Source organism: Cervus canadensis, chromosome X, assembly GCF_019320065.1.
Source record: "Cervus canadensis isolate Bull #8, Minnesota chromosome X, ASM1932006v1, whole genome shotgun sequence".
NCBI lineage: Eukaryota > Metazoa > Chordata > Mammalia > Artiodactyla > Cervidae > Cervus > Cervus canadensis.
The window spans coordinates 59,148,836-59,175,612 of NC_057419.1; the positions used below are offsets into that span (position 1 = coordinate 59,148,836).

Below are 26,777 nucleotides of genomic sequence, written 5' to 3' on the forward strand. Positions count from 1 at the left end.
TGTAAGGGATTTCCCTTGTATTTTACTTGGTACTTTTCCCTTGCTGCTTTTAGTATTTTTCCTTTGTGTTTAATCTTTTTTAGTTTTATTAGTATGTGTCTTGGTGTGTTTCTCCTTGGTTTTATCCTGCATAGACTCTTTGAGCCTCTTGGACTTGGTTGACTATTTCCTTTTCCATGTTGGGGAAATTTTCAACTATAATCTCTTCAAAAAATTTCCCATACCTTTTATTTTTCTCTTCTTCTTCTGGGACCTTTATAATTTGATTGTTGGTGTGTTTGACATTGTCCCAGAGTTCTCTGAGACTATCCCCAGTTATTTTCATTCTTTTTACTTTATTCTTCTCTTCAGAAGTTATTTTCACCATTTTATCTTCCGGCTTACTGATTCATTCTTCTGCTTCAGCTGTTCTGCTATTGATTCCTTCTAGACTATTTTTACTTTCAGTAATAGTGTTGTTTGTCTCTGTTTTTTTTTTTTTTTTTTTCACTGTTTAATTCTTCTAGGTCTTTGTTAATTGATTCTTGCATTTTCTGGATTCTGTTTTCAAGGTTTTTGATCATCTTTACTATCATTATTCTGAACTCTTTTTCAAGTAGTTTGCCTATTTCCTCTTCACTTATTTGAACTCCTGTGTTTCTAGTTTGTTCCTTCATTTGTGCAGTGTTTCTCTGCCTTTTCATTATTTTTTTTTTAAACTTACTGTGTTTGAGGTCTCTTTTTCCCAGGCTTCAAGGTTGAATTCTTTCCTCCTTTTGGTTTCTGCCCCCTAAGGTTGGTATTGTGGTTTGTGTAAGCTTCATATAGGGTGAGGTTTATGCTGAATTTTTGCCTGTTTGTTTTTACTCTCATGGGAAAGACTGAGTGAGGTGGTAACCCTGTCTGTTGATGATTGGGTTTGTATTTTTGTTTTATTTGTTGTTTAGATGAGGCATCCTGCACAGGTGGTTGGGTGATGCCTGGTCTTGTATTCAAGTGATTTCCTTTGTGGGAGTTCTCACTATTTGACACTCCCTAGGGTTAATTCTCTGGTAGTCTAGGGTCTTGGAGTCAGTGTTCCCACTCCAAAGACTCAGGGCTTGATCTCTGGTCAGGAACGAAGATTCCACAAGTGGTTTGTTATGACAATAAGTGAAATTAAAACATAACCTAAAACAAGAAACCAAAGATGAACCTCAGACAAATAGCTGTTAGAAAATCAGGTAAATATGATTGAAGTTATGGAATATACACACATACATATACATCCATAAGCAAAATCAAAACTGTCCAACAAAATAAAGTACGATAGATTGACCTAGCAAACAAAGGAAACTAAAAATTATATCTACCTGTTAAGAACAAGGCTAACTAAAGCACAAACTAGAAAACAAAACTAAAGCAAGGTGCCAAGTGTGGTATAAAGCAATGAAAACAAAAGTAACAAATATATTGAGAGGAAAGGAAGGAAAGAAAAGGGAAGTATAAATATTTAAAGCTAAATAGAGACAGATAAAGAAGATTTATGTAAATTAAAGTTTAACTGCAAGGGGAAGAGAACAGTAGGAAAAGCATACAAAGGAATAAGTGTAGAAAAAATAATAATAGGTTTAAAAATTAAAATTAAAAATGGAGAAAAGAAAAAAGATATCAAAAAGGAAGAGGATAGAATAAAGAAAAAAAAAGAAAATTCCACAGAACTGCAAAATCTCAAAATAGAGTCAGAGGTTTATAACAACAATAAAAAGTGTGACTGAAAAAAAAAAAAAAAAACAAAACAAAAACTCAAAAGCTTAATTAGCTTTAATAGTTTCAATAAAATTGACAACTACAACAGAAGGGGGCAAAAAGGAAATGGAAAAGAAAATCCAAAATTAACAATAGAATAAGTCAAAACATAAGCATAGTAAATGTTTTTCTTTAGTCACTGCTGTCAGGATCGTTTCCCATGCTGGGAATCACAGTCCACCTCACCTTCCGAGGATGCCCTCTGATAATGTGCTGGTCTCTGGACCTGCTGTGGGGACACCTCAGATTCTAATCTGGTCCTTCACCTGTGTGATTTTGCCTCCAGTGTCCACAGCTCTGAGAACTAGTGCATTTTGTTTTGTGGGAGCCCTCAATGTCCTTTTATATATTCCACAGAAAGTTTGCCTAGTTGATCATGGGGATTCAATCTGCAGCTTGGACAGCTGGTGAGAAGGTTTTGGTTCTTCTTCCTCAGCCACACTGCCCCTGGGTTTCTATTGTGGTTTTATTTCCACCTCTGTGTGTGGGTCGTCCATTGAAGTTTTTGCTCCTGAGACTGTCCTGGAGGACTTGGGTCTGCCCCAGTGAGGGCTAGGTGCGGAGGTGTTGTAGCTGCTTGGGTCGCAGTGATTCTGGCAGCGCCAGGTCCTCAGGGGAGTTAGCTGCTAGGGCAGCAGGAAATATAGTGCTCTAGAAGGGTAAGGCACCAGTATTGGCCAATACACTCCAGTATTCTTGCTTGAAGAACCCCCTGACAGAGAAGCCTGGCAGGCCACAGCCCACAGGGTTGCAAAGAGTTGGACACAACTGAAGCGACCCTGCATACAAGTGGCAGCTCTACCCCAGTGAGGGTTGAGTGTGAAGGTGGCACAGCTGTTTAGGTCACTGGGATCCTGGCGGTGCCAAGTGTGCAGGGACACGGACTGCCTCAGCCGGTGGAGTTATGGCCCTTTCAGGGTCTTTTTTCGAGCCTCTGGTAGCTGGCGATCAGAAGGCCTCTTTGGCTAGTCTTTCTCTGTAGCTCTGCTTGTTCAGGCATTTAGAGGGCTCCCTTGCCTGGGGTCCTTCTCTGTTGTTCAGTGCATCAGCTACATAGAGGGGCCACCCTGGCTGGGGTCCTACTCTGTAGATCAGCACTTCAGGTGCTTAAAGGGGCACCCTGGGGGTGGTCCTGCTCTGTAGTTCAGTGTATCAGGTGCTTGATGGGCCAGTCTCTCTATTGTTCAGCTGCTGGTGCTCGCTTGTGGGGAGAGAGATGCTATGGTGATGGCTCCATCCCCTACATGTGACTCAGCAGTATTGCCTTACTTCCATGGCTGCCTCACTTACCTCCACAGGCATTTCCCACTGCAATCTCCTTCCTCATGTCCCCTCGGTCCATGTCTCTGCAGTCAACAGCAGCCCTTGCCATAGGATTGCTCCACAATCCCTAAGGTCCAGCTCCCAGCCGCTGCACCTTCTAGGGTACCTGTGTCCCTGTTCAGAGTATGTAAGGCTGCAGCAAGGACTGTCTGATTCTCATTCCATTTAGGCTGCCACAGATTAGCTGTTTCACTCACAGCCTTAAATGTTTCTCCTCCAACTCAGACAATTACCCTGTTGTGGGGATCAGACCCCTGCTTCAGTTCCCCCACCTGCCAAGGACAGGTCCAGTCCTAGTAACACTCCTGTTTTCCCCCTAGTTCCTTCATACTACCGAGTTTTGCTTGGTTCTATATATTCTTTTCCACTGGTCAGGAACTTCTGTCCACTCTCAGCTGGTGTCCTCCATGCATTTTTGTATCTGAAGGTTTATTCCTGATGCATCTGTGGAGGGAGATGTACTCCACGTCCACCTACTCCTCCGCCATCTTTCAGGTTCCCTTTTCTTAAAGTCTTTTCTTTTCACACACAGCCACAGAACAAAATAATTTTGCTTATAATTTGATATGTGGAATGTGGCTGACTAGGTGGTTTCATTGCTAACTAGTGATTGCTAGGTCAGTGATTTAGATTGAAGCCTAAGCCAGGGGTTGTGACTGCAGAATTAGGCATGTGCTTGAAACCACACTGTGGCTTTAGGCAGATGTTGTCAGAGAGATCGCAAAAATGGACAAACATCCATCCTTTTTCTTTTCTCAGGAGAGAAAAGGTACATCCAACTAAATGCAAAGTTCCAGAGATTAACAAAGAAAGACAAGAAGGTGTTCTTCATTGAACAATGCACAAAAGTAGAGGAAAACTACAGAAGGGGAAAGACTAGAGATCTCTTCAGGAGAACTGGAAATGTCAGTGGAACACTTTGCCCCAAAGATGGCCACAATAAAGGACAGAATGTGTAGAGACCTATAGTAGAAGCAGAAGAGATCAAGAACACTTTCCCCCCTTCTATTTGAAGTAATGGGGCTGGATGCCATGATATTAGTTTTTTTAAATATCTAGTTTTAAAGTGATTCTTTCACTCTCCTCCTTTACCCTCATCACAAGGCTCTTTAGTTTCTCTTTTCTTTCTGCCATTAGAGCGATGTCATCCACATATCTGAGGTTGTTGATGTTTCCCCCGCCTATCTTGATTCCAGCTTGTAACTCATCTAGCCTGGCATTTCTCATGATGTGCTCAGCAATATATGTTAAACTAACAGGGTGACGGCAGACAGCCCTGTTGAACTCCCACTTCAGTCTTGAACCAATCAGTTGTTCCATACAGGGTTCTAACTGTTGCTTCTTGACCTGCATACAGGTTTCTCGGGAGACAGGTAAGATGGTCTTGTATTCTTTAAGAATACAACATGGTCTGGTATACTTAAAGACAGGTAAGGTGGTCTGGTATACTTTAAGAGCTTTTCACAGTTTGTTAGGATCCACACAGTCAAAGGCTTTAGCATGGTCAATGAAACAGAAGTAGATGTTTCTCTGGAATTCTCTTGCCTTCTCTATGATCCAGTGACTGTTGGCAGTTTGATCTCTGGTTCCTCTGCCTTTTCTAAACCCAACTTGGACAGCTGGAAGTTCTTGGTTCACATAATGCTGAAGCCTAGCATGCATGATTTTAAGCATGACCTTATTAGAATGAGAGATGAGTGCAATCGTCTGATGGTTGGAACATTCTTTAGTACTACCTTTCTTGGGAATTAGGATGAGGATTGACCTTTTCCAGTCCTGTGGCCACTGCTAGGTCTTCCAGATCTGCTGACATAATGAGTGCGACACCTTTATGGCGTTATTCTTTAGGGTTTTGAATAGCTCTACTGGAATTCCATCACATCCACTAGCTTTATTAACAGCAGTGCTTCCTGAGGCCCATTTGACTTCATGTGAACTCCAGAATGTCTGTCTCTGGGTGACTGACCACAAAATCGTAGAAATCTGATTAATTAAGATCTTTTTTGTACAGTTCTTCTGTGTATTCTTTCCATCTCTTCTTGATCACTTCAGCATCTACTAGTTCTCTACCATTTCTGTCCTTTATTGTGCCCATCTTTGGGCAAAATATTCCCTTGATATTTCATGAAGGGATCTAGTCTTTCCCCTTCTGTTGTTTTCCTCTATTTTTATGCATTGTTCATTGAAAAAGCTCTTCTTGTCTCTCCTTGCTATTCTTTGGAACTCTGTGTTTAGTTGGATGTGCCTTTCCCTTTCTCCCTTGCTTTTCACTTCTCTTCTTTCTTCAGCTATTTGTAAAGCCTTCTCAGATAACCACTTTGCTTTCTTGGTTTTCTTTTTCTTTGGGATAGTTTTATTCACTGCCTCCTGTACAGTATTACAGACCTCTGTCCATAGTTCTTCAGGCACACTATTTACTAGATCTAATCCCTTGAATCTATTCTTCACCTCCACTCCATATTCATAGGGAATGTGATTAAAGTCATACCTGGCTGGCCTATTGCTTTCCCCCTCTTTCTTTAATTTAGGCCTGATTTTTGCTGTGATCTAAGCTGATGATCTAAGCCACAGTCAACTCCAGTACTTGTTTTTGCTGACTGTGTACAGCTTTTCCATTTTCAGCTACAAAGGATATAATTAATTTGATTTCAGTATTGACCATTTGGTTATGTCCATGAGTAAAGTCGTCTCTTGTGTTGTCAAAAGAGGGTGTTTGCTATGACCAGTGCAGTCTCTTTTCATAATTCAATTACTCTTACCATGCTTCATTTTGTTATCCAAGGCCAAACTTGCCTGTTACTCCAGGCATCTCTTGACTTCCTACTTTTGGATTCCAATCCCCAGTAATGAATAGAACTTTTTTTTTTTTTTTTTTGGTGTTAGTTCTAGGAGGTCTTCTAGGTCTTCATAGAACTGTTCAACTTAAGCTTCTTCAGCATCGGTGGTAGGGGCATAGATTTGAATTACTGTGATGTTGAATGACTTGTCTTGGAAACAAACTGAGATCATTCTGCCATTTTTGAGGTTGCCCCCAAGTACTGCATTTCGGATTCTTTTGTTGATTTTGAGGGCTACTCCATTTCTTCTATGGGATTCTTGATCATAGTAATAGATACAATGTTCATCTGAGTTAAATTTGCCCATTCCCGGCTATGTTAGTTCACTGATTCCTAAGATGTCAATGTCCATTACTTCATGGCAGGTAGAAGGGGAAAAGGTGGAAGCAGTGACAAGTTTCCTTTTCTTGGGGTCTAAAATCCCTGTGGATTGTTACTGCAGCCATGGAATCAGAAGACGATTGCTTCTTGGCAGGAAAGTGATGACAAACCTAGACAGTGTGTTAAAAAGCAGAGACATCACTCTGTCAACAAACGTCCGTATAGTCAAGGCTATGATCTTCCTAGTGGTCAGGTACAGTTGTGAGAGCTAGACCCTAAAGAAGGCAGAGTGCTAAAGAATTGATGCCTCCAAACTCTGGTGCTGAAGACTCCTGAGAGTCTCTTGGCCAGCAAGGTGATCAAACCAGTCAATCTTGACAGAAATCAACCCTGAATACTCATTGGAAGGACTGATGCTGAAGCTTAAGCTCCAGTGTTTTGATCATCTGATGCAAGCAGTCGACTCATTGGAAAAGTTCCTGATGCTGGGAAGGATTGAAGGCAGAAGGATAAGAGGGCATCAGAGGATGAGATGGCTGGATGGCATCACCGATGCAATGGACATGAACTTTGGCAAACTCTGGGAGATAGTGAGGAATAAGGGAGGCCTGGCATAGTAAAGAGTGGGACACGACTGGGCAACTGAACAAAAACAACCATCCTTCAATTTCTCAGAAGTTTGGTGTCTTGCTTCAACTAAAACTGCATTTGACATTCAGGGATTAGAAAGAGTTTAATCAAATCTGTGTCTTTCACCATTATTAATCTTAAAATGGTAAAGAGAAGTACGAAGCTTTTGAAAAACTAAAGAATTGGTGCCCTTTGTCCAAATGAAAGATCGAAAAATCACTCTTTTTTTTTAAGTGTATTTTATTTATTTATTTTGTTGTACCAAGTCTTAGTTGCAGCATGTAGGACCTTCGACCTTTGTTGATACATGTGGAATCCTTAGTGTCTGTGTGTGTGTGTGTGTGTGTATGTGCGCGTCCTCAGTCATGTCCGACTCTTTCTGACCCCCTGGACTGTAGCCTGTCAGGCTCCTCAGTCCATAGGATTTTCCAGGCAAGAATACTGGAGTGGGTTGCCATTTCCTTCTCCAGGAATCTTTAGTTGTGGCATGCAAATTATTAGTTGTGTCATGTGGAATCTAGTTCCTTGATCTGGGATTGAATCTGGGCCCCCTGCTCTGGGAGCATGGAGTCTTAGCCACTGGAACACCAGGGGAGTTCCTCAAAAGTCCTTTTTAATAGGTCCATTTTTCCTCTCTCAGAGGACATACGAACATCTAGCAACACTCCTCTTCTGGATGGCTAGATCTATACTTTTATTAGAAACACTATTGTGGTAACAAAGTTCCGTCCTTATGAGTTGATCAAATCTGGGTTCAGACCTTGCCTTCAGTTTTTATCCGTATGATTCTGGTTGAAAGTGGTTCACCTCTCTGAACTCATCTTCTTATGGGGATAATAAAAGTACCTATCTTTAGTGGCTTTTGTTGAGGATTAAATGAGATAATATATGTGAAGGATCTAGCACAGTATGTAGTATACACATACTAGGGGTTCAGCAAATATTATATATTCTTTCCTACTTGAACATTAGGCTGCTAATGCGTAGCAGTTTCTCAGATATGCCAGACCTATTTCCAGAGAGTGTATTAGTGGTATGATGTAGCTAGCTATCTGTAGTGACTGGCCTTTTTGCTGCTGCCCAAACTGGGGTAGGGACTACTATAATTATTGTTTAATTTGTGAATGCATCCATCAATCTTAATAAACTTTCTTGTTACTAGGTGGTTGTTGCTTACACCTCCTGAGGTGTCCCTTTGATGTTTGTCATTAATTTAATGAAAGCTCAGTGACATTGTGTGATAAGAAATCAGAATTACCATCGTTTTTCCGTTTAACGAATATCTTGCATTCTAAGTAGAATATGTTAACTTGTAGAATTTCTTCCTGCATGTGTTAATGTGAATAGTTTGTGTTTTGGAGGTTTCAATGGCATTCTTAAATTCTTATTACTACAGAAACTACACCCTATCCATATACATGCTCCTCCTACCTTCTGAATGCACAGTAATGGGAGATTAGAAAATAGGCCCAGACAACATTAGTAAGATGGTCATCATCATAAAAGGTATTTTGGCTGCTTTCTAGTTTTTCAATTAATGTCTCCTCTCTGCGAGTTTCATTTACTCACTACCCCACCCAACATTCTTCATATGACCTACAAGTATTCTGATTATAACAGCTGAATATAGTGTTAAAATGGCCCTTGGTAGCTCCATTTCAATTTTATCAATGAGTGAAAGTCATGTATCTCATGAAGTCATGTTTTAGACATTTTTCTACAGTAGTTCTTTATAATTAATTGGCCCTGAAGTTCTTAGACTTCTTTCAAGAGCTTCTCAGTTATAAATACTTTTGAACTTCTCAATTATAAAGATTTTTTTCTCAATATAAAGCCTTTTCAGCTGAGAAAACATTCAATGCCACTGAAACCTCAAAAACACAAACTATTCACATTAACACATGCAGGAAAAAAAATCTACAAGTTAACATATTCTACTTAGAATGTTGTTTGTGATAGGAAACTCAAAATTATTATTTTAGTTCTTCAGATCAGACATCCTCATAGCTGTCATATCCTTCAATCAATCTCTTAGGCTGGGTTTTAATAATAAAATAAAAATACTAAATAAAATAAATAAATAAAATTTTAAAAATAAAAATAAATAAAAATACTAAGTAAAATAAATTAAAAAAAAATACTTGGTGGGCATTTTTCATGTTCCTTTACCTGTTGGGCCTTTTCATCTTGTTTAGATTGCTGTGTCTGGAGTGGGCTTTCTGTATTCTGGTGGTCTGTGGTTCCTCTTTATTGTGGAGGTTTCACCCAGTGGGTGGGGTAGGGTGATTGGCTGTCAAGGTTTCCTGGTTAGGGAAGCTTGCGTCGGTGTTCTGGTGCATGGAACTGGATTTCTTCTCTCTGGAGTGCAATGGAGTGTCCAGTAGTGAGTTTTGAGATGGGTCTATGTGTTAGGTGTGACTTTGGGCAGCCTGTATGTTGACGCTGAGGGCTATTTTCCTGCGTTGCTGGAGAATTTGTGTGGTATGTCTTGCTCTGGAACTTATTGGCTCTTGGGTGGTGGTTGGTTTCAGTGTAGGTATGGAGGCTTTTCGATGGTCTCTTATTACTTAATGTTCCCTGTAGTCAGGAGTTTTCTGGTGTTCTCAGGTTTTGGGCTTAATTCTCCTGCCTCTGGGTTTCAGTCTTATTCTTCCAGTAGCCTCAAGACTTCTCCAACTATACAGCACTGATAATAAAACTTTTAGGTTAATGGTGAAAAGATTCTCCACCGTGAGGGACACCCAGAGAGATTCACAGAGTTACATGAAGAAGAGGAGAGGGAAGAGGGAGATAGAGATGAGCAGGAGGAGATAAAGGGGGACTCAAGAGGAGAGAGACAGATCTACACAGTTCTCTGTTCCCAAAGTTCTCCGTAGCCCAGACACCCACAGAGATTCACAGAATTGGATTGGGAAGAGAAGGGGGAGGAAAGAAATAGAGGTGATCTGAGGGAGAAAATGGAGAGTCAAAAGTGGGAGAGAGTAATCAACACACTCCTGAGTGAAAATGGGTACTGAATATTGGATTCTTAAATGTCCAAAATTGATATCAAATCCTGAAAAACAAAGATTAAAAATCTAGAGTAGAGGTTAGACTCTTAAAAATACAATATTAAAAACAAAAACACACAAAAAAATTTAGAAATATATATGAAGTTCGATTTAAAAATAGGGCCTCTTCTTTTTTTTTTTCCCCAAGGTTATAGTGAAATGAAAATGAAAATTAAGGAGTAATAGAGGACTTTAAAAGAAAGTAAGAGAAAAAAAGAAAAAAAGAAAAAAAATTCTATTTAAAAAAATCCTAAAAATATATGAAAATGAAAGTTAAGGAGTAATGGAGGAGTAATAGGGAATTTTAAAGTAAAAGAGAAAAAATTAAAAAAAACAAAAAAGAAAAGAAAAAAAATTAAGGAAAAATATATCTAGGAATTTCTCTGGAGCTGTTGCGGTCAGTGTGGGTTCGGTTCAGTTTCAGATAGCTCCTCGTTCCAGCTTACACTTCTCAATATCTATAGGCCCCTTCCGGTGCAGTCGGTGTTAACTACAGGGATTTTAATCTGTTGCACCAGTCACTTCTGAAGCGGTTCCCTTTGTTTATTTGGCTTCTGTTTGCAGGTCTCTTCAGTGTCTGATTTCCGCCCTGACACAGTGGGCAGAGGTGGTCTCTTGTTTAGGTTCGCTTGTTCAGTTGTGCTGCGGGGAGGGAGGGGCACTGCAGACAAATATCACTGGCGTGTGTGGGGAGCACTCGCAGTGTTCCGGCCACACTGGGTTTGCCCCCGCTCGTGGAGTGTGTGGGGAGCACTCACAGTGTTAAAATAAATTAAAAAAAATAAATAAAATAAATAAGAAATAAAAATACTAAATAAAATAAAAATACTAAAAATACCTTATCTTTCCCTGTACTATTCTGTTACTTAAAATACCTTATCTAAATGCCAATGAAATTCTCTTCATTCCAGAATATGCTGTATCTGATCTGACTTATTTTTAAGTGGATAAGATTTAAAACTGTTTAGAATGAAGCATTGAGATTGACAAACCATGTTCTTTCATCATCTGCTCTATCTGTTCTTATGTTCTCAATATTGCAGTTAAATGCCTTGGCTAACCGAGCAGCTGGGAAGGGGTATGAAAATGAAGACAACTATGCCAATATTCGCTTCAGGTTCATGAGCATTGAGAACATCCATGTCATGCGGAGCAGCCTGCAGAAACTCTTGGAAGGTACAGGGATTTCACCTGGGCTAGGCCAGAGTCTAAACAGATCGCATAATTGTGTAAGCAAAAAGTATGTCTGATTTTGGGGTGAAATATAAAAGCAACCAGGAGAGCAGAATCAATAGGTGATAAGATTTTTGACTATATTACGAATCCAGTTTGCATAGATAGTATTGAATTATAGCAGTGTTGGTCTGACAAAGGAACTACAATATTTAGTTTCATAACTCTGTGGAGTCCATCTGGGTTTAGTTGCTATGGAAATAATGTATTTGTATAAAATTATAGAGACTGCTATGTAGAGGTGGGTAGATCAACACAAATATAAGTGAATTTGGGATTTATTTCATGTTCCTCATTTAATCTGCTGTAAAGAGTCAGTCCAGTTTCATCACTGTGCTGATAAAGGGGGTGAATTTAGACTTCAAAGGAATAAAGCTGCTATCAAGCAATTGGTCATCTGTCATAGCTGCAAACTAACTGGGATCAGAATGGGGGCTAGGTGAGATCAGGGCCTCACAGGAGTCTTGAGTCTAGAACATTTCTCCCAAAGCCACTATCCAGGAATCCATGATGTGATATGTCATCTCAGGCACACATTAGGGAAAACCTGCCCTCCTTAAGTGAAGTCCCTGTTCTTCTTTTCCTCAATTTTTACTTATACTGTCTTCCAGGACCTCTCCTTCTCATGACCCTTATCAGATCCTGCCTCCTCAGTCTGCAGCCCTTTTAGGGTATTAGGATTCCTCTTCCTTAGGTCTCTTCCTCCTTTCTTTTTTGTCCCAGAATATTGTATAGTAGAAGAGAACCTTTTGCAGATTTTTTTTTGAGGCAAAAGATTGCCCTCTGTTGGATAACCAGTGCAAAATGCATGAAAATTAAAATAATTTTTTTCAACTGTTGAGACAGCACAGAACTGCAAGGGAGTAGGTGGTGATATGGAAGTCGAGACAGATGTTAAGGGCTACAGAGTTAGGATGAGTAGGAGGAGTTAGAATGGGGATCAAATGTATTTTCTAATAGCAGGAGATATGAGTATTTTTCTGTGGATACTAACTCAGTCTTCTGTCTCTCTTCTTTAGAGATTTCTGTGGTGTTGGGGGTGGATTCTATGGACTTGAGAAAGCAGAAAACCAAACTAGGAGATATGGTAGACTCTAGTCCTAGTACTGTCCCTGATTCACTGTGTGATTTCCAACTAATTATTTAACCTTTCTGTGCCTCAGCTTCCTCATTTACGAAATGGGGATCCACTTTGTCCCCTTTCTTGTTGAATAAACTGAGATAATTGTGAATTTCAATCTCTGCTTCCTTTTCTACCTTAGTTTGTGAATTGAAAACTCCAACAATGAGTGAATTTCTTAGCGGCCTGGAGAGCTCAGGGTGGTTGAGACACATTAAAGCTATTATGGATGCTGGAATTTTCATTGCAAAGGTAATAATCAGGACTTTAAAGAACTTGCACTGACATAATTATGGGATCTCTTAAAGTAGCAGTTTATCATGGAAAGAATATAAGAAAAAGACACCTGGTTTTTAGATTGAGGTCTGCCACTAATTTACTCTGTGCCCTTGGCAAGTCTCTTTCCTTCTCTAAATATCATCCTCTGTAAAGCAAGGTGGTTAGACTAGAATATAATGACATAACTTTTTTGGGGCGTGGGTACTGAACTCTTTGACAATATGATTGACCCTCTCCCCTGGAAAAATGTACATATGGCTATGCATACAGAAAACAGACCTTAATTTCAGAGAGTATACAGACCTCAGATCTCTGGTTAAAAAACTCTTAAATAATATCTCATGGTCCTTCCAACTCAAATACTCTGATGTATCTTTGTGTTGATTCTAAGGTACCAAGTGGAAGTAAGACTGGGTATAAAATAAATGCAGTTTGGTTCTATGGGTTTTCAGAGCTCTGAGTATAAAGCTGAGCTTTCTGATGTCTTTGTATAGGTCTGCCTCTGAATACAGTCTAAGTAGACTTCATCACTCATTTATGCTGAGTCACTTACTTTCTGATCTTCAGAACCCTGGCTTCTGTATCATTTATTAGGTGATGTTAAAAAAAAAAAGAAGAAATTTGGAATGTACGTTTTCTCATTTTGAAATTTTGTTTATATATTCCTACACAAGAACTTCCTCTCTTCACCTCACCCCAATTATTTGGTAGAAGTGAAGAAAAGGAGAGAATCACTTTTACCACTCTTCTGCCATTTTCTCAGTTGAAGATGAGATGTATAGCCTCTGCCTTAAAAGGTTTTTAAGAGTGTGTGTATTTAACTATCTTAAATATCTAGCCCTAATGTTTTTCAATTTCCTAATCCTATTGCCTACATTTTTCATTATAATATATTATTAGTGCTTACTGTGTGACTCCCCTAGGTCATTTCAAACCCATTATTCTAGCCATTCTTTATACTGTTCCTTTTTTGCATGTCCTATACCCATACATTTGTATTTCCTTTCTGAAACTGACTTCATGAGACCAAAGAGAGTGAGAATGGAGAAGAGGAATAGATTTGATAGGTAGTACAACCTCATAAACATTTGTGAATTAAAATAAATTGATGAAAAAAAATAGGCCCGCGTTTGTACAATTATCCTGTGCTTCCCATCTCCATGAACACCTATATATCCCCAGCTTGAAAAAGTCAGCCTTGAATTTTCTCTGTTCCCCTCCATCTGGTAATTGCCTCATCCTGTCAGCTATCCTCAAGTGTTTCTCAAATCTATCCTTTCTTTCCAGCCTCTGCCTTAAGTACTATATCTTTCTGACTGGTTTACTTGTCTCTAGTAATTGCTCCCCAGTTTGGCCACCAAATTGATTCTAAAGTCATCTTTCTTGAGCAAATATGATAATGTCACTTTAAACTCAAAATCCTCCAATGACTCCCCATTGCCCACAAGACCCTGGCAATCATGAAATCTTGTTGTTCTCAAAAACACTATAGTGTCCCTCCCTCTCTCTTTGTCTCTCATTATCTTTATTTATTTTTCTCATTATAAAAGTTATACCTGTACATTGTAGAAGAAGTAAACAGTTCAGAAGTATATAACATAAAATGTGTATATTCCCTGTAGTTTGCCCCCACACTATATACATCACTGTTAATAGTTTAATGTATGCCTCTAGATCAGCACTATTTGAACTTCCTGTGTTGATGGCTTCCCTTGTGGCTTAGAAGATAAAGAATCTGCCTGCATTACAGGAGACCTGGGTTTGATCCCTGGGTTGAGAAGATCCCCTGGAGCAGGAAATGGCAACCCACTCCAGTATTCTTGCCTGGAAAATTCCATGGACAGAGGAGCCTAGAGTCATAAAGAGTCAGACATGACTGAGTGAGAGGGTGCTGCCCGATTCATGTGATATTGGAAATGTTCTGGATCTGTACTAATACAATAGCCACTAGCCACATGTGGCAGTTGTATACTTGAAATGTGGCTAGTGAGAGTAAGGAATTTAAAACTTTATTCAATTTTGATCAGTTTAAATTTAAATAGACACTTGTGGCTAGTGACTACCATATGGCACAGTACAGGTCTAGATTTTCAGCATATATAATTATATATAGGGCTTCCCTGATATCTCACTTGGTAAAGAATTATAACTATATATATATATTGCTATTATTACTACTTTGTAAAAGTAAGATTATGTTGTGCATATTTTTCTGCAACTAACTTTTTATACTTAATATATGATAAATATTTTCTAGGTCAGTTCAATCAGTACTACCTCATTTTTTTCAGTGACTATATAATATTCTATTAAGTGAATATTTGAATTTCATTTATTAGGTGATGTTAAAAAAAGAAGAAATTTGGAGTGTACATTTTCTCATTTTGAAATGTTGTTTATACTTTCCTACATGAGAACATGCTCTCTTCACCCCACCCCTATTATTTGGTAGAAGTGAAGAAAGGAGAGAATCACTTTTCACCTCTCTTCTGCCATTTTCTCAGTTGGAGGTGAGATTTATAGCCTCTGGCTTAAAATATTGGTCCCTGTTAATGGACAATTCAGTTATTCGCATTTTTTACAAATGCAGACATTGTTGTATCAAATAGCCTTGAACATATTTCTTTATATGTGTCGGCATTCTTAAAAGTGGATTTTCAGTTGAAGAGTATGAATATTTCAGACTTTACTAGATGTGGCCAGATTGCCCTTCAACTAGGTTACACCAGTTTCCATTCCCGCCAACAATGCCTCTTTCTCTACATAGCCAGCAATGGTTATCATCAGTCTTTTTAATCTTTGCTAATTTGATAGGTGATGCATTTTATGTCTTGTTTTGATTTGCACTTCTTTAATCATTGGTGAAATTAAACATCTTTTCCTGTCTACCAGTGACTTTTCACTCCATGTCAAGCCCTAAGGAAAGAGTGTAGCTGCTATTAGGCCTCTGATACTACATGAGGTGTTTGGTTAACTGGGAAGTTTAAAAGGTTGAGAACTTTTTTCCAGATTTCTGTAATTCTTGTCTTGCAACCTAACTATTTTTCTAGGAATATCATTTTTTTGTACAGTCTATTACAGAGGTTACTCATTTTCCCACACCCCTGAACCTCACAGTCCATGGCAGGTTCAATATTCCCCTTGCTTTTTACAAAACTTGTTCCTCCTTTTAGGTCTGATTCAATTAGCTATTCTGCTCTATACCTCTCCTAGTGGCTCTCTTTTCTCCCGTAAGTACTTTGGAAACCATTTTATGTAGGTGACTTCCTCTCCATCCTGATTCTTCCTCTCAATCCCGGGAGATTTGAATGTCCATGTACAAACCTATAAAACACTCAGCACTGATATAGTTCTTTGAACTTTTATACCTCAGTTCTCATACTTTTACTCCAGCTAACCTGGTTTTTCTGTCCCATGAAGACCTCTGCACTTTTAACTCAATTTTTTTTCCACCTTTTCCTACTTTCTTCCCTATGAGGCCAAGACCTAGTGGTGGTGTAGCACCTCATCAATTCCACCTTGCCTCTTTATCCTTCCATTCTACCTACCCTGCTAATCTCATTCATTCTCTGCTTTCTCTGCTTTTATATCCTGACTACTAAACAATGCTACAAAGGAATAAATCCCATAGCCATGTTAATTTGTATTAAGTTTATGGTGCATAATATTGGTTGGATCCCAGCCCTGTTCCACCAAGCAGATATTTCTAATACATATTTTACTTTCAAGCTGGCTATAACACTGTTACTTTCCTCTCTATAAGCACATATTCAGACTTGTCTTCATCTTTATAGAAAAATAAAGGTAGTCTCTCATCTTCCCACACAACTATTTTTTGCTCCTTCCTTGCTATCTTAGAGGAAATGGTGCCTCATACCTGTATTCTTAATTCCATCCCCTTCTTCTTCAAGGAAACTTTTACCCCTATATTTTCGTTTTCCCACCTCTCTTACATTTTTAACCTTTTCCTTCACTGGCTTCATCCCTCAGAAATATGCTCAACACTTTTTTTTTTGGCGGGGAGGCTACACTGGGTCTTTGATGCTGTGAGGATTTTCTCTAGTTGCAGTGAAAGGGGACTACTCTCTAGTTGCAGTGCATGGGCTTCTCATTGTGGTGACTTCTCTTGTGCAGAACAGGCTCTAGGGCTTCAGTAGTTGTGAAACACAGGCTTTGTTGCCCCACAGCATGTGGAATCTTCCCAGACCAGGGATTGAACCCATGTCCTTTGCATTGGCAGGTGGATTCTTAACCACTCGGCCACCAGGGAAGTCAACTCAATACTTTCTTATTCCTAAGAAAAGAATTTTTCTTATCCTCTTCTATTTACTGTTCTCTTTCCTCTTGCTTAGAGCTTTCTTGAAAGTAATTGACCTTCCTTATTCGCACTTGCTCACATCCCTTCACTCTTCAGTTGACTATAATCCAGTTTCCTTCCATACCATTAGTACTCTTCTTGCTGAGGTCTCTAATGACCCCTAACTTGTGGATCTCAAGGTTACTCTTTAACCTTTGTTCTATTTTCACCACTCTGCTGCATTTGACATTGTTATCCCCATTCTCTTTGAACCATTTTTGTAGTCCTGGCCTTAATCCAACTACTATTTCCTGGTTCTTTTTCTACCTTTCAGGCTTTTTCACAAGCTGACTCCTTTAATAGCTCTTTTCTTCCTCTACTTTCCCCATAAAAGTTACTGCTTTCTAAGGTCTTTCCTTTTCTCACTGTGGTCTCTGCGTGGGCAGCACCAGCCATGCAGTTTCCACTTACGATCTCTATTCATATTGTGGTCACATCTATACTCTGGCTCAGTTTCCTCGTTCTCCTGAACTCCAGACCCACATATACAGTTGTCCACTGAATGCCCCATTGGACATCCCCCAACTACCTCAGACTCTCCATGGCCTCAAATGAAATCTTATCTACTCTGAACACTAACTAAAACTTGTTTCTTCCTCTGTGTTTAGTTCAGGCTAATGGTATTGTCATCCACTTAGTTATTACTAAATGACACATTTAAGAGTCATTTTTTACTTTTCCCTCTCCTTCATCCCACATCTGTTCTCTCAATATGTCCTATTAAAATTTTATTCTTAACATCCCTCTTATCCTTTTCAGCCCCACTGCTACCGCCTTTATTCAGGTGCATATTGCCTTTCACAATTTTAGTGGCTTTTTGACTGATCTTTCTAAATCCAAACTTGTGTCCTCTTATTCTCCTTATTGTCACCAGAGTGAGTACATCTGATCATGGCACTTCCCTGCTTTTAACACTCCAGCGACTCCCTATTGCCACCAGATAAAGTGCACACTTGTCAATCTGAACCTTGCCCTCCTGGCCAGACTTGTCTCTCCTCACACTCTCACTTCTAGTGTAGCCTCAACCACTAGGCTAGTTAATAATTCCTCACCTATGCCATGCCTCCTTGCCTTTGTAAATATTGTCAGATTATGCCCCCTGCCTGGAATATCCATTCCTCCTGGTCTATCTGACAAATGTCTACTCATCTGACAAGGCCCACTTTAGTTGTCTCGTCTTCTTTGGTTATTATGTGCCTTTGTTGTATCTGGTGTTAACTTTCATTGTTTTAGTTATCATTGGTTTGTAGTCATTCATTTAAATGTTTGTCTTTTTTGTATCCCCAGTGCACACTATAATGCATCTTGTATAGTCACTCGGTAGTTATTGGCTAGGTGAGTAGATGAATGAATGAGTGAATAAATGCCCTTCTTTTTCCTCACCTGAGAAAATCCTACATTTTCTTCAAGGTTCAAGCTTCCCTGGATCCTACAAAAGGCTACATTACCCTATAGCATCAGTTTTTCCACTGCATTGTGTTTATTTACCTTTGGTAATCCTGAATAGTTTGCTCATTGAAGGCAGAAACTGAGTCTCATCTTTGTATCTCTAATCCTTAGCATATACATGACATAGAGGGATACATAATTAAGTGCTAGAATGAATAAGCGAATGCTCAATAGCTCCCATTGCCAAAATTGCTCAGGTTGAGTAACTGCCCATATTTTTACATGATTCTGATTATATAGAAACTTACCTAAGACAGGCAAACCTCTCCACCTTAAGTTAGAAGTATTTATATTAGTAAGACTAAATGGCTAAAGATTCCGAAGCAAATTACTGTCAGGTCTGGGACTGAGATGCAGAACTGTCCTGTTTTTGAGCATGAATTCTTCCTCTTGCCCACTCCTCTCTCTAATAATTGATCCATGCCTTCTTTGGAAGTTTTATAAATGTAGATCTTTTGTTTTTCTTTTTACCCATATCATGTGTTGGTTTTGATTTTCTTTTCCTATTAGGTAAGCTCACCTTCTGTTACATTTCTTTATTTTCTTTTTCATTCCCCATGTGTGCATGCTCAGTTGTGTCTTGCTCTTCACAACCCTATGGACTATAGCCTATCAGGCTTCTCTGATTCTCCAGGCAATCCTATGGACAGAGAATAGTGGAGTGGGTTGCCATTTCCTTTTCCAGGGTCATTCCTTATATAGGATACCCACATTATGAGAAGAAATTAGTGTAGCCCAGTTAAGACCAAGTTCTCTGCTGTATTGATGGTAACTGTATATAATTAACCCGGCATGCTATGTAAAAGTTGTTTATGCTACTTTTTGCCTCTTGTCTTTACAGGCAGTGAAGGTAGAAAAGACCAATGTCTTAGTCCATTGTTCTGATGGGTGGGACCGTACAGCACAGGTCTGCTCTGTGGCCAGCATCCTGTTAGATCCATTTTACAGGACATTCAAAGGACTCATGGTAAGAGAGCAGTGATTGGATTTTACCTTGCACAAGGGGCAATTATGAATAGATCAAATATAACTTTCAACCAACTTGTTTTCTATAAGAAAGAGGTCTACAAAAACAGCTCTGTTTTTCAGTTTAGCTTCTTTCCACTAAAGTAGGCATTTACAGTCTACATACTTTCCACTGCACACTCAACATGGTTTCTTACCCATCAGAACATAAGTTGGATATAATAGGCTGTTTGGTGTAAGGTAAAGGAAAGACTCAAAAAGTTAACAAAGTTGAATGGATGATTGTTAAATAAGCAAACTGATGGGCTCATCATCTTCAGTGTCAGCTGTCTTGATGTCAGACACATGATTGTTTTCTGGTGCTGAATCGAACACTTTTTACTTTGTCTTTCTATGAAACAGAACTTACAGTAGGAGTTTATCCTCATTTTTCTTTTGGAAGTGCTTTATTTTTTTTAATGGTTGAAATGCATTTATACCAAGATTTGTTCTTGGTACAAACTCAAATACTGCTTTTGGATTCCTGTTTCTTCATAGGTGGAATTTAATAAGTTTATCAAGATTTAGTTATGACTCATATGTCCTGTCACACATTATGTAAAAGCCAAAGAAAATGTGACACTGAGTACAAATCCAGAATTATTTCTCCTGAGAGCTTTGAAATTTGAAGACAGCCTTTATAGTCCTTTAAAGGAAATCCAAATTAATTATTTATCATTTGGGAAATTAACTTTATGATTATTCAACACAAATTTGTACAAAGTTCACTTCAGCAAAGTGTTTTGATACTTTATAGGTATGATTAATTAATTTTATGATTTTTCTAATGCAAAGTTTTCTTTTTCTATAAAAATGAAGATCCTGATAGAGAAGGAATGGATATGCATGGGCCACAAGTTCTCCCAAAGGTAAAAATATCCTCATTTTAAAGGTAGAGGCTAAGGAGAATTCAGTAGGGTGAGATTTATCAAAACCCTGATATGTTCTTATGTAAGAAGGAAGAATAAGTTGAACATGGCATAAATCTCTTTTCATCAAGAAACACATACTCCATGCACAATGCTAGGGAACTAGGGACACAGGTGTAACTAGACTATTATATCTGCCTTCAAAGTGAAACAAATGATTATATCCAATCATTAAATATTTCAAGGAAGAATAGACATCACAGGCCACAGAAGAAAAAGAGCTTAACTGTGTTTGAAGAACACAAGACAGGCTTCCAGGAATAGGCAATATTTAAGGATGAATTTTAGGGACTGAATAGGAGTTTGCTAGAGAGAACAGTGAGCATTCAGGTAGAGGGAGTAATATCTAATGCAATGCAACTTTTAATCTTTTATAATAAAAAAAGGCATTTGCACATTTCTGTTCTTTGGTAAGAGGTGGGTGCAAGGACTTATATTTATTTAGTGATCTAATGCTGCTATAAGTCAGACAGCCTCACTGAGACTTTGTGTGTTATGAGAATAAAAGATGTTTACCAAATACCTAACAATATGCTGTAAACTATGTGAGACACTGAACTGATAACAAAGGCACATAAAATATGAGTTTTACCCTCAAAGAAGTTGCTATTCAAGTCTTAGTATCCCACATTGGTGTGTATCCATTTAATTTCTTTGATTACCACTCTCTAACTATTTGGGTCCATCTATTCTTCTTTTATCAACAAACTTTGGTCCAGGCAATATGCCAGATTTTGAGGGGACTGTATTGGACCAGATGTGTTTGCTGTCCCTTCTTTTATAGAAAATAAAATTAGTGACGACAGCATAGTATGATATGGGCTTCCCAGGTAGCACTAGTGGTAAAGCATCTGCCAGCCAATGCAGGAGATGTAAAAGATAAGGTTTTGGTCCCTGGGTTGGGAAGATCTCCTGGAGGAGGGGATGGCAACCACTCCAGTATTCTTGCCTGGAGAATCCCATGGACAGAGGAGCCTAGTGGGCTATAGTTCATATGGTCACAAAGAGTCAGACACGACTGAAGCGACTTAACACACACACATAGTATGATAACTGCTACAAGGGAACCTTATCCATTCTGGGCAAAGGAAACTTCCTAGAACTGGTGGTATTTTAGAACATTAAGAAGATGAGGTTGATCTATTTTTAGGTTTTGAGACATCTCTGTACTATTTTTCACTCTGGTTGCACCATTTTATATTACCACAAACAACTAGGATGGTTCCCTTTTCTCCATATCCTTGGTTAGTATTTATTGTGTTTCTTTTTGAGTTTCTTTTTGGGTATATATCTGAGAAAAAACAAAACAAAAACATTAATTTAGAAACATACAATGCACCCCCATGTTCATAGCAGCATTATTTACAGTTGCCAAGGTGTGGAAGCAACCTAAGTGTCCATCAATAGATGAATGGATAATATATATACATTATATATATACACACACACACACACACACACACACACAGTGGAATACTACTCAGCCATAAAAAGGAGTGAAACTTTGTCATTTGCAGCATCATGGATGGACTTTGGAGGGCATTACGCTAACTGAAATTAGTCATACAGAGAAATACAAATATGTATGATATCACTTGTATGTGGAATCTAAAAAGCACAACAAACTAGTGAATATAACAAAAAACTAGCAGACTCACAGATATAGAGAACAAAGTAGTGGTTAGGAAGAAACTAGGGAAGGGGGTAAAGAGAGGAGTAAAACAGGGGTAGGAAATTTTTAAGAGGGTTATGAAATTATATGAAATCATGTGTCTGAAACTGGTGAAAATTATAAAGCACTATAGATTTAAAGAATCTTTCATGCAAAAAAAGTTTTAAAAAATAAGATTGAAGATTTGTGCAAAACAAAACTACAATAAGATATCACCTCACACCAGTCAGAATGGCCATCATCAAAAAATCTACAAACAATAAATGCTGGGGAGGATGTGGAGGAAAGGGAACCCTCTTGCAAAGTTGCTAGGAAAGTAATTTGATACAATCACTATAGAAGACATTATGGAGATTCCTTAAAAAAACTAGGAATAAAACTACCATATGACCCAGCAATCCCACTACTAAGCATATACCCTGAGGAAACCAAAATTGAAAAAAGTCATATGTACCCCAATATTCATTGCAGCACTATTTATTTTTTTTCATTGTTGCTCTCATTCTTTTTTTTTTTCAATTTTTTTATTGTAGTGGTTTTTGCCATACATTGACATGAATCAGCCATGGATCTACATGTGTTCCCCATCCCGATCCCCCCTCCCACCTCCCTCTCCATCCCATCCCTCTGGGTCTTCTCAGTGCACCAGCCCTGAGCACTTGTCTCATGCATCCAACCTGGGCTGGTGATCTGTTTCACCCTTGATAGTATACTTGTTTCAATGCCATTCTCTCTGAACATCCCACGCTCGCCTTTTCACACAGAGTCTAAAAGTCTGTTCTGTACATCTGTGTCTCTTTTTCTGTTTTGCATATAGGGTTATCGTTACCATCTTTTTAAATTCCATATATATGTGTTAGTATACTGTATTGGTCTTTATCTTTCTGGCTTACTTCACTCTGTATAATGGGCTCCAGTTTCATCCATCTCATTAGAACTCATTTAAATGAATTCTTTTTAATGGCTGAGTAATATTCTGTAGTGTATATGCACCATAGCTTCCTTATCCATTCATCTGCTGATGGGCATCTAGGTTGCTTCCATGTCCTGGCTATTATAAACAGTGCTGCGATGAACATTGGGGTACATGTGTCTCTTTCAGATCTGGTTTCCTTGGTGTGTATGCCCAGAAGTGGGATTGCTGGGTCATATGGCAATTCTATTTCCAGTTTTTTAAGGAATCTCCACACTGTTCTCCATAGTGGCTGTGCTATTTTGCATTCCCACCAACAGTGTAAGAGGGTTCCCTTTTCTCCACACCCTCTCCAGCATTTATTGCTTGTAGACTTTTGGATAGCAGCCATTCTGACTGGTGTGTAATGGTACCTCATTGTGGTTTTGATTTTCATTGCAGCACTATTTACAATAGGTAGGATATAGAGCAACCTAGATGTCCATTGAGAGATGAGTGGATAAAGAAGCTGTGGTGTATATATACAATGGAATATTAGTCATAAAACAGAACATATTTGAGTCAGTTCTAATGAGGTGGATGAACCTAGAGCCTATTATACAGAGTTAAGTCAGTCAGAAAGAGAAAAAAACAAATGTCATATATTATCACATATATATGGAATCTAGAAAGATGGTACTGATGAACCTATTTGCAAGGAAGAAAAAGAAATGCAGACGTAGAGAACAGACTTATGGACATTGGGTGGGGGGAAGGAGAGGGTGGGATGAAACTAGAGAGTAACATGGAAACATATATACTACCATATGTAAAATAGATCAGTTCAGTTGCTCAGTCGTGTCCGATTCTTTGTGACCCCATGGATAGCCAATAGGAATTTAAAGTAGATAGCCAATGGGAATTAGCTATATGGCTCAGAGAACTCAGATTGGGGGTCTGTAACAACCTAGAGTAGTAGGATCGGGTAGGAGGTGGCAGGGAGGTTCAAGAAGGAGTGGGCATATGTATACTCATGGCTGATCCATATTGATGTATGGCAGAAGCCCAATACAATACTGTAAAGCAGTTGTTATTCAATTAAAAATAAATAAATTTTAAAGAAGATTAAAGATTTGAAAGAAATAGTGGGTGTTTTATAGAATGACTCCTTAGGAGAAAAAAGGGATAAAAACTTCCTTCCAAATGAAAGCATTTAGCTTGAGGTATAACCAAGAACCACCCTTACAGCAGAAAGCAAAGAGGAACTAAAGATCCTCTTGATGAAAGTGAAAGAGGACAGTGAAAAAGCTGTCTTAAAACTCAGCATGTGAAAAACTAAGACGATGGCATCTGGTCCCATCACTTCATGGCAAATAGATGGAGAAAGAATGGAAACAGTGAGAGACCTTATTTTCTTGGGCTCCAAAATCACTGCAGATGGTGACTGAATCCAGGAAATTTAAAGATGCTTGCTCCTTTAAGAAGAAAATTAAGTCCTTGCTCCATAGAAGAAAATCTATGACCAACCTAAACAGCATATTAAAAAGCAGATACATTACTTTGCTGACAAAGGTCCATCTAGTCAAAGATATGGTTTTTCCAGTAGCCATGTATGGATGTGAGAGTTGGACTATAAAGAAAGCTGAGTGCCAAAGAATTGATGCTTTTGAACTGTGGTGTTGGAGAAGACTCTTGAGAGTCCCTTGGACTGCAAAGAGATCCAACCAGTCCATCCTAAAGGAAATCAGTCCTGAATATTTATTGGAAGGACTGATGGTGAAGCTGAAACTCCAATACTTTGGCCACCTGATGTGAACTGACTAATTGGAAAAGACCCTGATGCTGGGAAATATTGAAGGCAGGAGGAGAAGGGGACGACAGAGGATGAGATGGTTGGATGGCATCACCCACTCAATGGACATGAGTTTGAGCAAGTTGGTGATGGACAGGGAAGCCTGGCATGCTGCGGTTTATGTGGTCACAAAGAGTTGGACATGATTGAGCAACTGAACTGAACTGATAATTAAGAACACCTCTTCAGTGGAGACTACATGGAAGGACAGGTGGAGAAGGAATTAAGTTTGTAAATGTCAAAGGCAGAAGTTAGATACTTTTACTTGATGGCCTTCCTCTTTTTCATTAATACTGTAGACATCAATGTGAAATGTGTCAGGGTTACAGAAGATAGCTTAAAATTTGCAAGAGCTGTAAGGGTTAATGGGAAAACTGTGTTAAGGATATACATAAAGGTTGCTGCTGCTGCTGTTTAGTTGCTTCGATCGTGTCCAACTCTGTGCGACCCTCTGGACTGCAGCCCGCCAGGCTCCTCTGTCTATGATGCTTCTGTCTATGGGGATTCTCCAGGCAAGAATACTGGAGTGGATTGCCATGTCCTCCTCCAGGGGATCTTCCCAACCCAGGGATTGTACCCAGGTCTCCCGCATTGCAAGCCGATTCTTTACTGTTTGAGCCACCAGGGAAGCCAAAGTATACTGGAGTGGGTAGCCTATCCCTTCTCCAAGGGATCTTCCCAACCCAGGAATTGAACCTGGGTCTTCTGCATTGCAGGTGGATTCTTTACCAGCTGAGCTATCAGTGAAGCCCATTAATAAAAGTTACTTGGGAGCAATTAAGTTCCAGCTGAGTATGGAGACTTAAGTTCTCAATTTGCCTGGTTTTAAATTTTTCTCAAGCAGCATTCATCAGTCAGGATGTGGAAGTAGAGAACGTAGCTTTGTTTGTTCCTCAGTGGTTGGATTTTGAAGGAACATAATGACAAAAAAGACCAGAAAGTTGAAGAAAATGGGGAAAGAATAGTTGATGGGAGCAGATCTAGAATATAGGGTGGTAAGGAAGCTGGGAGGAATCTGGCAAGTAGAGAGGTCCAAAGATGAGGGCTGGATGAGGTAAGATGAGCAGCTTTTGGAAATATAATATGTGGTGACCAGAGCAGGCTATTGAGATTAAGGTTTCAAAGTGGAGGAAGCACCTTTAGCTAACATCAGGAAACATGGATGTCATGGATACACAAGCCTGATGTGAAGTAGATGCAAAGATCAGTGAAGTACATTAGTTAGTTAAAGAGTCTAAGCCATTGTAGGTTATCTGCATCTACTCCAAAGATCAGTACTTAACAACTGGAGTCAGATTCTTCAGAAAATGTAGAGAAGTGACCCAAATATTGTAGAAGACAACACTGAGGAAAATGAATGAGCATGACCCATAATGGAAGTATTTTTAAGAGAGCAAACGGAATAGTTGAATGCAGTGGTAACGACGAGAAAATTGATCCCACTTCAGCTTTCTTTTAGGATTATGATACATGAAGAGTGAATGATGAGCCTTCTCCATTTTATTTGGGCCCCAAGAAGTAGTGTCCTTGGTGAGGTAGATTTCAATTATATCAAAAGGTAGAACATCCAGTGTAGAAGCTAAGGACGCCATGTATGTTTACAGTGGATTAGGGCTTCTAGTGGATGGTAGAGTTGGGAAAGAGCATCATGGGAGAGAAAACATTAAACAGTTCTGGGATGAGATTTTTTTCATTCATTTTCACACCAGGCACTATCCAGTAAACAACATAGATATGATCTTTGATCACATGGAGCTAAATGTAGCTGTTAAATTAATTGAAATTAAGTATAATTGAAAATTCAGTTCCTTAGTCATACTAGCCACATTTAAAGTGCTTAATAATGACTGCCATATTGGACAGCACAAATATGGAACATTTCAATCATTGTAGAAAGTTCTATTGTAGAGGATGTAAAAGGAAATAGAATAGATGACCAAAGGGTTTATGATCTGGATAATAGTGAAAGTTGCTGGTGGCTAAGAGGTCCACTGGGCTTAATGAACTTTGAGATTCTAAGTGGTATTTTGGCATTACGTATTTCCTTACCAATTCCAACAC

At 38.9% G+C, this 26,777-nt stretch overlaps 1 protein-coding gene across 2 annotated transcripts in view; it reads left to right on the forward strand.

Annotated features, from left to right (window-relative positions):
• The window catches only part of MTMR8 (myotubularin related protein 8), a 249,806-nt gene that overhangs the window by 92,010 nt on the left and 131,019 nt on the right, over positions 1-26,777 (forward strand). For both annotated transcript variants that reach the window (XM_043457715.1, XM_043457716.1), the window contains exons 7-10: positions 10,972-11,104; positions 12,424-12,533; positions 19,208-19,333; positions 20,191-20,240. In XM_043457715.1, the coding sequence (XP_043313650.1) occupies positions 10,972-11,104; positions 12,424-12,533; positions 19,208-19,333; positions 20,191-20,240 (419 nt within the window). The remainder of the gene's footprint in view (positions 1-10,971; positions 11,105-12,423; positions 12,534-19,207; positions 19,334-20,190; positions 20,241-26,777) is intronic.